This window comes from Xiphophorus hellerii, chromosome 14, assembly GCF_003331165.1.
Source record: "Xiphophorus hellerii strain 12219 chromosome 14, Xiphophorus_hellerii-4.1, whole genome shotgun sequence".
Taxonomy (NCBI): domain Eukaryota; kingdom Metazoa; phylum Chordata; class Actinopteri; order Cyprinodontiformes; family Poeciliidae; genus Xiphophorus; species Xiphophorus hellerii.
The window spans coordinates 17,783,658-17,798,561 of record NC_045685.1 but is presented as its reverse complement, the minus strand read 5'-3'; the positions used below and the strand labels follow the sequence as shown (position 1 = coordinate 17,798,561).

General features: G+C 38.1%; 1 protein-coding gene across 9 annotated transcripts in view; it reads right to left on the bottom strand.

The window, feature by feature from the left end:
• Positions 1–14,904, bottom strand: part of mark2b (MAP/microtubule affinity-regulating kinase 2b) — a 67,607-nt gene that overhangs the window by 37,800 nt on the left and 14,903 nt on the right. For all 9 annotated transcript variants that reach the window (XM_032582037.1, XM_032582036.1, XM_032582041.1 and 6 more), the window contains 5 exons: positions 4,973–5,143; positions 3,333–3,386; positions 595–643; positions 343–408; positions 31–101 (listed from right to left, as the gene is read on the bottom strand). In XM_032582037.1, coding sequence (XP_032437928.1) covers positions 31–101; positions 343–408; positions 595–643; positions 3,333–3,386; positions 4,973–5,143 — 411 coding nt within the window. The remainder of the gene's footprint in view (positions 1–30; positions 102–342; positions 409–594; positions 644–3,332; positions 3,387–4,972; positions 5,144–14,904) is intronic.

Below are 14,904 nucleotides of genomic sequence, written 5' to 3'. Positions count from 1 at the left end.
AAAAAACGTTTCAAAAACGAGGATCTTCACCTGTCTGAATTTGGCACGTGCTTCTTTTTCCTTCATCCTGCCGTGGGCCACCAGATAATCAAAGACCTCTCCTGAGAGAAAAAAAAAATGGCAAAAAGATTTAGTGCTGCAACCAAAAGCTGTACAGTTGAAATGTCCAGTTCTTTTTTAGACTTATTTTTCAGTGGGTAAAAGACTAAACCCTTAATCCCAGCACTGATTCAGAGGAGGGAACAGCCCAAAACATTAATTACTTTCTGTTAGATAGCTGGTTATGTAACAGGCAGAGATCCAAGCTGCTGGGTCAATAATTTCACAGAGACGTGTGCTTACCTCCGCTGGCGTACTCCATTACCAGGTACAAAGTCTTCTCCGTCTCTATCACCTCAAAAAGCTTGACTGGAGGCAGGAAAAAGAACAAATTTTTTTTAAAAAAGGAGGAAGAGAGAGAAGATAAACAAAAAAAAAAGTACAGGATGTAGACTCTCTCTCAAGTAGATGTCATGACCTTGAAAGATCAATCAGGTGTGATTATTTCTCAGCGATTGACGACAGAACGGACCGCGGTGCTTCAGGGTGACTCACCTATGTTGGGATGGTTCAGCATCTTCATGATTCTCACCTCTCGGAAGAGCTGCAACAAACACAAACAAACAAGTCGTCAATCAGCGCATCGCACGACACAGAGCGACGGCGCAGGACTGTTGGGTCCGCTTGTTTTCTACACATCGAGTCATTTAAATCTACGGTTCAAACTAATTTTATTTTAATCATCATCATCATCCAGGCACAAACCTCCAGGGTTCTCAGACTATCTAACAGATTTTAAAAGTATAAAAGATGAAAGTTAAAAATTGATGGAGAGATAATTGGGCAGTGTATAAAGGCAAAAACATATTTCTTTTTAATCCTAATCCAAATGTGGATGATTCTTGACTTATTCCAGAGTTTTCCAGGCTTTCCAGAATGTCTATAATGGAAATATTTGCAGGAGAGAAAAAGAAAGCAAACATCTAGTTCCTCTTTATAAACATAGGGTGGAATAAGAAACGCTCAAGATTCAAGTTATACTGCTTTTATTATCTGCTGTAAATGAGTCAATAAAACTGAGGAATGTTTGACTTGAATATATTAACTTACAATCAGGAAAAAAATAAATAAAAATGTAACTAAAGTGACTATTTTTCTTAGGACAAACAACTGATATTTTCTGTAATCTGTATGATCCATTCAGTTTCTGTGAACTAGTAAAGAAAAATTAAAGACAAGTTTCATTGGCTTTTAATAAAATTAAAATAAAAAGCCTTAAGATTTACATTATATCCAGAACATCTGCTGCTCATCCAGATGTAGTAGGTATCAATCTCTCCACCCAGTTTTTAAGAACTGACTAGTTCCCAATGTGGTAAAAAGATCTGAGGCTTTCCCTGACCACAGGTCTAAAATTTAAATGTTATAATCCTTGAAGGTAACCAATGCGATATCAAGGCCATTTGCCCTCTTTTATAGTAATCAGTCTGCTAATTAGAGTGATAGGATAATATCTGGTCTGCTCTTTTATGATACAACTATACTGTAATTAAGCTGGGTGATAATTATGTGCCAAGGCATGAATAAAAGTGAAATTGTGTTATATAAGACATCCTTTGAAGTCAATAAAGCTCTTCCTTTTGTTAATATGCATTTAGTCATCATGCACACTAAAAAAAAGTGAACAGATGATCCAAATTAAATATATTAATTGGTTACAAGTAACTGAATTAAGGTTATCCAAGTTTATTAAGTTGTTAATTTAAACAAATAAATTAACTTGGATAAACTTAATTCAATTACTTTTGACCAATTTCAGCTATTTAACTGGAACAACATTCTCTTTTTTCAGTGCATAACACTCTAAAAACAAATGATCAACTCCAAAACAAAGTCTGTGAAACATTTCTTAATGCATTGAAAAAGTGTAAAGACATCGTCAACATTTTCACTTTTTGGCACGTTCCGCCAGAAGCTTCCTATATACACCATGCCCACAGTGAAACATGGTGGTGGCAGTATCATGATAAGGGGTTGATTTTCTCTAAATGGAGATGAATGGAGAACCTGTTACTTGAGACCTGGGCGGAGACGACCTTTTATGCCTCCTGGAACAGGTTTACACTTGCATATAATAATGGCTGCAAACAGATGTGTAGATATACAGTCAAATATATTTGAAAAGCAGAAGTGGAGCCTCCTGCACAATCAAAAAAAATGCAGTGAAGCAGGTGGCTTCTGGATGGCAAGTCAACAACAAAACACTTGTCTTTTCCAGCAGCCATTGCGCATTCAACGGTAAACCCAGCTGACTAAACGTGCTGGAGCTCAGCTTGGGTTGCTAGGTAACGGTACAGTGCCCATCTATTGTGACTCATCAGGAGGTTTTTTAAACGGTTCATTTTCCAGACAACAAAAACAACCTAGTTTTTTTTAATTGCTCGGGCTGTTCTTAGAAGCAGTTGAGACCAAAATGAAAGTATAAAAGTGATCAAAATGCGAATTTTGATCAATAGGTCCCCTTTAAAATTCAAGGAGTGTGAACAGTTTTGAATGTTATTGTGTAGAGTGAGTGAGGTACACTGATCTAGGTCAAGAAACACATGAAAGAAACAGCTTAGATGGCGTTCTGTTCAAATTAAAGGTGTTTACTAAATGTAGAGATTGAAATATTTAAGTAAAAACATCTGTTTTAACAGAATATATACATATATATATTTTTATATTTAACTTTATGCCACAAGCCACAAAAAACCCACTATTGCCACTTTTATTTCTCCGATTAGGAGACGTCATTCAATCTAGTTCATCAACTAGAGGACTTAACTGCATCTGCAGGAGCCATGTGACTTACTGTAAATGATTTACTTCATCTCCACCACTGTGCTGCCTCTACATTTTGTGCCTGGTGTCTGTATTTGGATACAAGTGTCTATTTTATGGCCTGCGTCGGTGGATGGAGACGTTAGAGGAGCGCATGATGTGTGTGTGTGCGTCTGCGCGCGAGGCTGGGCCGTGTCTGTTTAAGTGGACAGACCCCACCCTGCCACGATCAAAGGAAGTAATTGCAGCTTGTTTCCCGTAATTAAAACTCTCTCTGAAAACTGGACCACTTCAGACAAGTCGAGCAGAGAGGGAGAAAGGAGGACATGTGGGGCAGGAAGAGTGACTTCTGAGAAAAAAGGGAAAAGAGGGAGTGTGCTTTAAAGATTTTCCCTGTGTGTGTGGGGGTGTGCGTGTCTGTGTGTCGGTGTCTGTGGGTGTGTGTGTGTTGGGGAGTTTAGGAGACCCACCTTTTGCAAACTGGAGGAGTTGAGCTGCGTCTTATCTATGATCTTTACAGCCACCTGGAAGCAAAACAAAACGTGTGAGCTGATCATTGCGCCTTTCTTTCCATTTATTACACTGTTGAATCTCACTTAGAAATACCATTCTGTGACAGCAGAGCACACACAAATAGACTCGCACTGTTATCTTTTCAGACACATATCGCTGGAACGATACAGTCCTGCAGCATGAGCACACAACCACAGCACAACACGGTTGCATAATAAGACAAAACAGAGTGAAACACACACAGACACACACAACACGAGGAGATGAAGGATGGTTTTGGTTCCAACCAATAATCAGGTCTACAGTTTATAATCCACCAAAGGAGACAAAGATGAAAAAGGAATGAAACGGGAGGAGAAAACTAAACAAAATTGAGAAATGGGAGGGATTTCAAATGAGAGCTGAACAAGAACAAAAGAGCCGAGCACAAAGGCAGGGCAACAAAGAATCAGCTCTTCAGAAGGAAACAGAACAGGGAGGTCTACTTCTGCCTGATATTTCTGTCAACTAACGTCTTTCTTTCAGTCCTCTTTCTGGTTGTGCTTGTCTGACTCCCTTGTTTTCTTTGTGTGCCAGCAGGTCACGTGGAGTGTTATCAGGGTGTCAGGCACAAGGCTGTCACATATTGACAGAGCCCGCCCACTGCACTCTTTCTCACATAGGAAAGAAAGAAAGAAAAAAAACCAACAGCTGACTCAACTGGGCATTGGACCGGAGTCCAACACGGGCTCAGATTTTACCTCTTAAAGGGACAGACCGCCACCTTACATCACAGCTGTGGTTCAGAGGAAACCAGAAGCATTCGGGCTTTTCTGTTCAGCCTCACAACGCTGATACAATCTGCAGCAGCCGATGCACAAAAAGCTGTGCAAAGCTTTAGATCAGATCAAACTTGCTCTGTACCAAGTCTGAGAGCCTTTCGGTATCCTTAGCAACCAGGAATCCAGTCCAACACTGAGGACTCAGCCAAACATCAACTATCAACTCCTACTTTTACCATAGCATCAAATAAAACTTAGCCTTGTAGGATTTTTTTTGGTTTTATTTTACAATGTTTCCTGAGATAAGACATCAAATTGTCAGGTTTAGATTTGTTAATGTCCTTTATATCACAAAAAGACATAAAAGAATTTGGTTTTAAAGAAGATTTCCAAAACGAAAGTTTGTTTTGGACCCATGTACAAATTTGGGTTGATATTAATATCTGATATTCCTACTGTTGTAGGGTTGATGACCAATTTTTAGAGATTTTCCTGCGCTTTCAGCACTTTGACATAATTGCAACTTTATGCCTTACATCTGTTCTTCACAATAATGCAGGACATTTCAAATGCTACCTTTGATTGACACTAATTTCTGTGGCGGCACTCTCATGCTTTATAAGCAATGATTCCTAAAACATGAAACTGAAAATGTTATTTCCTCTTTGACTCTAAAATAATGCAGACAAGTCATGCCTGAAATGGATTATTCATCAATGATAATTAGATTTTTTCCTTAACAACACAGATTGTGATTTAAAATCAAATCAAGCAAATATAATCATAAAACCAGATGATCCGAATGAAGCGATTTGCAGGAGTGTGCTTAGGCTCACCTCTTTTGAAGTGAGGACGTGTCGTGCCAGTTTGACCTTGGCGAAGTTGCCTTTGCCGATGGTTTTCAGTAACCGGTAGTTGCCGATGTGCGGCTGTTCGTCTGACGTGGCCGTGGACCCCGAGTTCGGACATCGCGACATGCTGTATCGACCAGTTGAAGACTTCTGCTCCTGCAGAAACAGATGAGGAAGAGTCAGGCGGTGTGATGGGATGTGAAAATAAACAAACATGCAGACAAAAACTCCAAATTTAATTCTCTTTCATCGCAGGCTTACTTTAAGTAATCCTGAATATGGAAAACAAAAGTCTGGTATATGATAATTGATTGGTCAATGGTGGAACTGCTTTTGATCCAGATGTTTTCTTTTTTTCCCAGATGCTAATGCTAACTTTGACTAAAGTTACAACCTTGCTTAAATGTGTAAAAGCAGTGATTTCAAATGCGTCTTTACCTGTTCATTAAACAACATCAATAACATAAGTCTCCTAGTTTAAACAGGTTGTGTGAAACTGAACTACTTTGACATTTTTGCAAACCTTGTGGGGTTGAAAATAAGGATTCAAGGATGAATGTGAAAATGTACCTATTTCTGAAGAGGACAGTTGCTACTGATATTAAGCCTGTATCTCATTAAAAAGAGTCTTGGAATCTACTATTTCTGGATAACTATGTTTAGTTTGGATTATTTAGGGACTAATAAATGGAGGGAATAATGTCAACATAGTCACCTTTAAAGATTCTTGAAGAGATTTTGCAGATTTCAACACTTAGCAACACACGTAATAGCATTTCAAAGGACCTCTTAAGGATAATAAATAATTCAGTTTGAGACATCTGTGTGGCCATTATCATGAAGCTACAACTAACACAAAGAACGTTTTATGAGCACCAAAAAATGTGGGTTTCTATTTATTAACTTGTCTTGCTTTTCCCTAGTTACATGTGATAAAGACTGCTCAAAACATTCCAGACTCAAAAAACCTAAAGTATGAGGACAGGTCAAAGTGCAGACTGAAGTAATTTATTGTATCGTATCATTTAACTTGTATTGTTTTCATAATGAATTCAGTTTAATGTTTTTTTTTTTTATGTATTGTTGGGATTGTCATTTTCTTTGTTCAAAGAGAGCACCAATTAATACCAGTAAATTTGAAAATAAGATCTAGCAGTTTTAGTGATACAAATCATATTTCTTTATATGTTTTTCAAGAGCAATATTGGTGTTTGGTGATAATTGCTGTTACACGCAGTTTCAGACATACCTAAAAATGAAGAAAAGTAGTTCTTATTGTCACTTATGACAATGGTACCACAATATATCATGATAAAACTAAGTCCATATCGCCCACCCCACGTCTGAAGCATTGCAGCTTGGTTACATGTTTGAAGCTCCTCTAGTTCTAAGATGAAACTAAGATGAAATCTCTATATTACTAATATATTTTACCATTTATTTTCCAAATAATGTGACATGTCTGAACCATATTTTTGGCAAAAAATTCCAGCTTGGTCCTCTAATCTTTAAAATGAAATGAAATCATGTTCCACACAAACAAAAATGCTGCTACTAAGCCCACGTTTCTGGCCAGTCGTGGCCAATTCAGGGATTGTTTACTGGTAAAATATTTAAACTTTTGCCTAAAATGAACTCAAATGTAAAAAGTTGTTGGTCTTACGAGTGTGAATTGTTCGAAATAGGGATGGGTGATATGGACTTAAAAGTTTTATCACAATATTTTGCAGTACAATTGCCATAATAAAAGTGACGATATAAACTAGTACTTCTTTTTTAGGTAGCTGTATGGCCGTGATTGTCACAGCCAATGCAGCCCTACAATTGCTGTTACACTTGCTGTGCTGTGAATCACACTGCAACTGCATTTTCAAATTTATTTATGTTTATTGATGCTTTTGTTGAACAAACAGCAGAGAAAATTATAAAACTATCAATCCTGACAATAAGGACATGTTAAGTGGAATTTATCGCGACATCAATAAGTCAAAATTCTTAGACCTTTATCAAGATAAATGATACGATACATGCCCACCCCAGTCTGAAAGCAATGAATCTACATCCTCAGGAGCAGTTTGGTTCTTACTCTATCAAAGGTCAAAATATTTTAAGACATTCTATAAAGACAAATATAAACTAAAATAACTTTAGCTGATCCTGCAGTAGACAGTAGGCCCTTCATCTCAAACCCACGCTGGAAAAAGAAAACAAAACCTTGCTGTGCTGGCAAGTTTTGCATGGCTGGCAACTGTGATTGGGTTTCAACTCCAGGAAAGGGTCATAGCAATTGTGCGTGTGTGTGTGTGTGTGTGGTGGCGTGTGTGTGTGTGTGTGTGTGTGTCTACGTATTTCCATATGTGTGATCTGAGCGGACAGGTGAAGCGGATCAGGGTCAGAGGAGAGGACGACTGGCTCCAGGGTGACGAGACGCAAACACACACACACCCAGGCTATGGAACAAACAGCGGCAGCGCACAGAAACTAGAATACGCTGTTGTGCACACAAACGTCCAACAAGACTGACGTGTGTGGCCGTACACACAGGCAGAAAGTGAACACACCTCTCTGAAGTTTGCCATCAACAGCAAACATGGCGGCCAGTGACATCTACACAAGAAACTCAGCCGGTAATTCTTCAATCCTGACGCAAACTTGACACACAGAAGAAAATTAAAGCTGCAAATTACAGAGACTCCACATTTTTATTCCCCTGCCGTCAAGTCATGGGAAACGAGAAGCTTCCTGATTACTCCACAGGCTTAGTGTGGGCTTTTTAGCTCCAGATGGTATAATCTAATGGCTGCATCTCTGCCTCCCCCCACAAGCTTCCTCATGCTGACAGCGCAGACTTGAATAAAATGTAATAGGCCAGATTAAGCATTAACAAAAGCAGGGGAACAAGGATTTAAAAACAAATGACAGTTACTCTAAACCCAGAGGACAAGGCAAAAAGGCCCGTATGTCGTCTTGTGGGAGGGATGAGGCCAATGATTTTTATTTTTGGACCATGTGGGTGAGACCAACTGTCCTATATAAGCGCCATTAAAGACAATAAGATGCAAACGGAGCATTCGGAGTTAATTTGACGATCAACTGCTGCCCTCATGTTTCAGAAATCTAACTATTTGTGACCAACTCCTCTCCGCATTGATTTTACTCAAGTACTGCTGACTCAAACAGCATCAGCAGCTCATATTTTATTCTTGACAAAATATCTGTAGATAAAACATTTTCAAAATGATGAGTGAGCCACAACGTTTGCTCCGCTTTAATGCCCTGTTAAAGCCTGTCAATCCTTGACGGGAAAGCTAAATGGAAAAGCTGTCAATACTGTATGGTGAAGCTAAAAGACTGACAACAGCCCAACAGGCTACCACGCAAACTTTTAAAGTGCTCCCACGTGCCATGAAAGTGCTGCAGCAGGCAGAGGAGGAGCTGGGAACTAACATGAAAGTAATGGAGAACCTTTATTTAAAAAAACCCTCAAAAATCTGATTTTTTTCCCAGTGCTTCCAGGCTACGCTAAAAACAACCTTCAGTGTGGAAGTTATTAGAAGACCCGAAGCTATCCATTCAGAGCATTAATGTGGTGTATAAAAATAAAGGCCCAGAGAGGATGTAATTCAAATGGAAGTCATTTTTCCAACATCTCTCCAGATTGTTTAGGCTGCAAGAGAGAGCAAGACTTTCAGCAGATACCAGGAAGGCTGAACATTTTACAACAACTTTGTGATAATGTACTTATGAGTTTGTTAAGTGAAGCATGTCAATGATTTGGAAGGTTCAAAGTTAAGATAATCAGCATTCTCTAGAGGCTGCAAACAGCTTAATGCTAGTCAGGCTAATCGCTAATATAAGATGTCAAATTACATAACTTTAAATTTGTTTTACATAATATGTAAAACCTTGTTTCACCACGAGTCCTTTCTCACATACTATTTAATGTCGTCTCTGCTGCTTCAAACATTAATAATGACTGCTCAATGCAGGGAGGTTTGAGAGAAAAACTAATTAAAATGCTACTCATATCTTTTGTATTATAGTTCTTGAAGAAAAATCTAAATTACAGGCAAAGCTTTTAAAAAGTTGCTTAATTTCTTTCCCATCATGCCGTTCCTAAAGTTTAGGGTGCTTTGAGTGAGACACCGGAGAAAGTCCTAAAGTTTCACAGTACTGCCTCTCCCCAACCTGTTGCCGTCCATTGCTGGTTAGCGACCTATGGAGAGGGTAATGCATATTTATCTTGATTTTTTTAAAAAGGGACAAATTTGCCAATTTTAAAACTACAGTTGACACATCTGTAGCAGCTGCAGGTTAACTATCTGTACAGATAGCCCAACTAACAAGTTAATGGCAGTTTATTGCAATCTAGAAAGAGCAGAACTGTAAAAAGCTCTACTATTCTGCACCGCAGGCTCTTAAAAACTACTAAACTTAGCTGTGTAAATCTAATTACTTTTGCTTAAATGTGTGTTAAGATAAAAATAAATCTAGTTAACGCTATAGCTATAATAATGAATGTTGTCCTTTTTTTAGCTGCCATTTAAATAATTCTTGCTTTGTTTTGAATAAAAACAGAAACATGGCGTATTTTTACAATTTGAGAATTTCATCAGTTTTCACTAAATTACTTTACTTATAGAAACGTTAAACTTTAGCAAATGTCAAGATTGAAATTGTAGGCTTTTACTTTTGCCAGAATAGTGGAGTCACTTTTAATGTGAACCACCAAGTATATAACTGACTCTCAATAAAACATTCAATTTTCAAGACTACGTCTCCCTCGTCTCCGATACATTCGCCTTTTCACTCGGCCTTTAAGAATGATCAACCCTGACAACTATAAAGCTTTTAGATTTCTGGCACGATTGGATAGAGTGTCTTGCAAACCAGATATGAGAGACTATAAACTGCTCTTTAGTCTTCCTGCTCTCCTATCCTCTTTCATGTCGGACTATTTTTGCCTTCTGATTCTTCCTTCATTTTTGGGCAGCTGCAGGCCGAGCCAACCCTCCTTACTAACACACACACACACACACACACACACACATACACACAGGAATACAAGCAGATAGCCACCTCTCGCCATGGCTATAATTATAGACGTGTCGGAGGACAATAAGTGACATCATTGTTTAATTCTCATATTACTCTGATGTTAAGTTTAACTCCGGAGTACCAGCAGGGAACTACAACCCAGGAAAAAAAGGAAAGACATTTTGTGGCATAGGTTTGATTTGATGTGTTAAAGACTTTCAGAATGAGGTGTCTATAAGTCGTCCCTCAATCAAAGCTCATACTTAATGACAGAACTTATCAAATATTTCCCCTATTGCTATTTAAAACCTTACATTGTGAAAGTAAGAGGTAATATTTGCCTAGTGGAAATAAAGGTTACCAACATTACTGTCAACAAATCTAAGAGGAAGTGCTTTTATTTTGAAGAATCTGAAATGTCACAAGACTAGAGTCCTAAACTTTGAGTTGAAGTCTAGAGTCTCAGAAGCAGCTTCATTCCTAATCTCTGCCTTTAGATGCCAGTTTATTACTGAAGTCAGCGTACTAAATTCACCGTTTTATGGTCTGTTAACATTCACCATCTACACTCACCAGCCACTTCATTATGCAAACAAATGTTAACACAAACAGAAAACCAGCCAGTCACCTGGCAGCAACTCAATGCACTTAGGCCTCCAGACGCTGCAAAGACGACTTACTGAAGGGGATCTCAGTCACTGCTAGACAAGATGGTCTGTGTATTTTCCTTGGACTTTCCATGCATAACATTCTCTAGCACCGCCATTTGATCCAACAAAGCTATGAGGAATACCATCTCTCAATGCACAACACATCAAACCTTTAAGCAGATGGACTATAGCAGCAAAAAAGTGGTTGCCGCTCCTAGCAAGTTTAACCTAGCAAGTGCTGAGGTGGTGTATAGAAGGATAACTTGGTGACGTACTTTGGTGGTGAATATGAATATAAATCATTAAAACAGTACGCTCAAAACGGAACCACCATTAAGTCAAGTCATAACAACAACAAATGCCAGGTCACATTCCCAGCAGGTTTCCAACAAATGAACTGTAAACCTTTTGTTTGTTTTCTTCAGAAAGACAAGAACAAAGTTCTTGCTTCTTGTTTACATATTTTATTAAATTTCCAAAATCTTCTAGCCCAAAGCTCTGCCCCTAAAGCAAAATGCATCATTTTTTAAAATTTAAATTATGGTATTTGAAGCTACTAAAGGTTAGAGAGGTCAATTAATGTTGAAAATACTAAATTAGTATGAGTTTGGTGCAGGTGTTCTCAATGGCAGGGAGATCTACAAAATGCTAACTCGTTCCAAATTATTCCTCTTGTGGTCTTCCCAAAACCGTTTCTATTTCCGCTTTCTGGCACAAATAAACACAAAGATAAGCTGACAAAAACTTACCATGATACCAAATATGTTAACATTTGACTACAATCAAGCTTTGGACAATGTGAAATTACTTCTGATTGACAGCAAAGCTACTGCTAAATAAAGCGCCATCAGCTCTTTGATACTGCACACAAGCAAATAAAGACCCAAGAAGTGCAGCTACAAACCTCCTCCACACATCGGCCAAAGTCTTTGTTCTCCTTTTTGTCAGAGATCTCAGAGACTTCTTTAATGGGCACCACTTAGAGTGCAACAGAGCAAAGCCCTTTGCTTTAAACCTGAAAACATGAGCTACTGTATTGGAAGAACGTTGCATGAGGTGCAGGCCTTTTATGTCCGTTGTGTACCGTGTGGAGAGACCATTAGTGTAGTGTTTACATCCTGCTCAACGATTGAAAACCCTCTCCCAACTCTAACACAGATCCAGTACAGTTACTGACGAGCTGTTCGCAGCTGAAAACCATTTACTGCCAACACAAGCACTTGCACAAGATCAAAATACACACACAATTGGGGAAATCAAGAAAAACCAAGGTGGTACTGGTTATGTTTTGACTTGGGCCTCATTATCACTGACCTTTGCTTATCTGACTTTGAAACCAATTCACTCTGATGCAAACAGATGGAATTTCACACTGAGAAGTTTAACAAAGTGCTGCCCTTATTTTAACAGCAAGAGAAGTTCTCCTAAAAAAAACAAAAAACAAACTGACTGCACCTTAAAATGTGGATTGTAGCTACACGATTATTACCCTTGCAATTGCAAACAAAAAATAGAAACGTCAAGCCAAGGAAGCTCATTAGCTGCAATTCAAAACAGTTTATTCAAACCGCTTCTGTAAATGAAACTCAACCAAGTATTAATTTGAAACAATCTACCCTTCCTTCATATAGTTACCCACTTTAACCCCATAAAATCTGAGTACTCACCTGAATTACCCCCTTTTATTGCATATTTGCTACAAGTTCAATACTACTTCTTTTTTTTTCTGGAAACATTTCAGGAAATCTCGTTACATAACCTACTAGATGCAATATGCAAGAGAAGTAAAATGAGCATGAAATAATAATAGCTTTGTGATGCTGCAAAGCTCAGAGTCAGCACTTCTGTGCTCGCTGGGCTTATTATTTCAAACATTACAAAAGCACAAACTGCCCCGCTCTCATAAAGCATGTTAGTAAATGTGATGTACAACAGAGGGCTTTAGAAAGTTAAATAAAGACTAATAAAACAGAAGTTGGTCAGTTCCATAGAGCCACTAATACCACCGCTGGCTTGTAGCTTTTCAGGGTCAGCAATAATAATAAAACATCTTAATAGGGATGCCCGAATCAAGGCTTTTTCTTTCAGATGCTAATTTGAGTCACAAAATGCCAACTATTGGTCAGTAAGTAAGTTGGTGAAGTAGAAGTTCAACATAATGTGAACAACCCGCAGTACAGCTTTGAGAGGCATCCACAAGAAAAAAGGCTGCAAGTTGTCTGAAAAAATAAAAATATTGGATGTACAAAATACAGCACATCTTGTTGAGGCTGTGGCTGAGAAAAAAAATCTTCACTTTCAGATGAATCTACTCTTATATTAAAAGGTATTTTCAGACCTGATAGTCTGGTAGACCGGGTTTGATTGGGAACCAAAGTTGCAACATTTGTTGCATTTTCTGCTGTTTCTGTTTGCTTTCACGCTGCAGTTTGTCAATGATCCAAATCCTTTGAAAAACTTGTTCTCCTCCTTGCCTGTGGTGGCGCTGCACCAAGAACCACTGAAGGAAACGACACAAAAACCTCTGAAGACAACACTGACTGCAACTTTCTTTTTATGAAATGTAAACAAAATGTAAATGTGGAGTCAGAATTTAGTGGTTTCTTTTTTGTCTCTAGCAAAAGACCATGAGCCATTTCTCCCGCTAGGGTTTGTTTTGGTTGTATTTACCCAGAATGCCCTGCGCCATAGTCCCCTTACTGTTTTTGCAGCGGTTTCTGGTCCACCCGGCATTCATACATGAACCCCAAATTAATCTGACTTTCTAGGCAAACAACTAGAGTTTGATTAAAGTGAACTAAACAAGACTTTTTTTTTTTAAATTTGTCAGTTTTTACACAACATTTCAACTTACAACTCTACAAATGTGGCCAAAAAGTCATAATCTCATCTGCAGAATGTTTAATTTGAGCTCTGATCCTAAAAAGTATGCATTTCTCCCAACGTACTTAGGAAAGAAAGGTCTTACTAGAACAAAAAGTGAAGTTTACTGCCAAACTACAACATTTTTGATTTAAACTTAGGCTAATTATCTGTAGCATCCCAGTAAATTCCAAAACATTACCTTTTAAAGTATCTATCTGCAAACTACAAGAGATAATAACTCCCAAACTGGTTTTGCCATACTGCAAATCTGACAATGATAGGGTTTACAAGTTATTTTAAAAGCGAATCTTAATGTGTTCAAATAAATACATTTCCATAAAAGCTCTGTCAAATTAACATAGTGATTAATAACAAAACACAATTTAAAAATTGGGTCATTTTCTTCCACTAGCAGGCTCAGAAATCCCAATACACCAATAAAAATGAGCCTTCCAGTGATTAAACTCTCCATCCACACAGCACTATTCAAAAAGGCACCTCTTTGCTACCGAGCAGTCATTAAATTTCCTCAGATCTCCACTCCAAAATGAATAAGTGTTGGCTGATAGATAAGAAGTCCTAATTAAAAGCCAAAAACAGGAGGAAACAAAAAGGGGGAAAAGTAGCACCTCAGCCAAAATCAGAGATAAAAGAACTGCTGTAACACCAGCTACACGTGGCCTCAATATTATTCCTGGGAGCTTCTTTCATACAGTCCATAAAAAAAAATCAGACACAGAGCTGCAAGTACAAAACATTTATTTTAACGCCACTGAAATAGAAGTGTAGCTCCAGCTGCTTTGAACACACGTGACTTTATTAGGCTTAATCATACAAAACATCTCAACTGTGTTACCTTCAGTTTACACAAGATTCACTGCTCTGGAAAAGGTTTGCAGCGACCATAATAAAATGACTTGGTGGAACATTATGTGGAGAAACTAGCAATGTGACATTTTTCAAATAAAAATGATATTCTAAATGCAAACAGGGTCAACTTTACTAAAGACAATACTTCTCTAAACAAAGTCACACTAACAGTCTCAGTTACCCAGATAACGCTAAAAAAGCTGCTGCCTCATGCAAAAAATAAAATTAGTTCAATGCCACTCTGTACATTTGCTCTACATACACGCTTGCTTATCTTGATGTTGGTTTGCATCGGCGTTCAATTGTTCCCCCACTTCCTCATCAAAAGGATTCAGACTGCTGTTCTTTTGCAAGCATTTAGTTTTTGAATAAAAAAATATTTTAAAACTTCCAAACAAAATACAAAGCACGACTTTCAAAATCCTCCAAATTTCCCAAGCCATATTCTTCAAAGCTTTGCGTTCCCTACTTTGCAATTGACTGAAGCCACCAGTT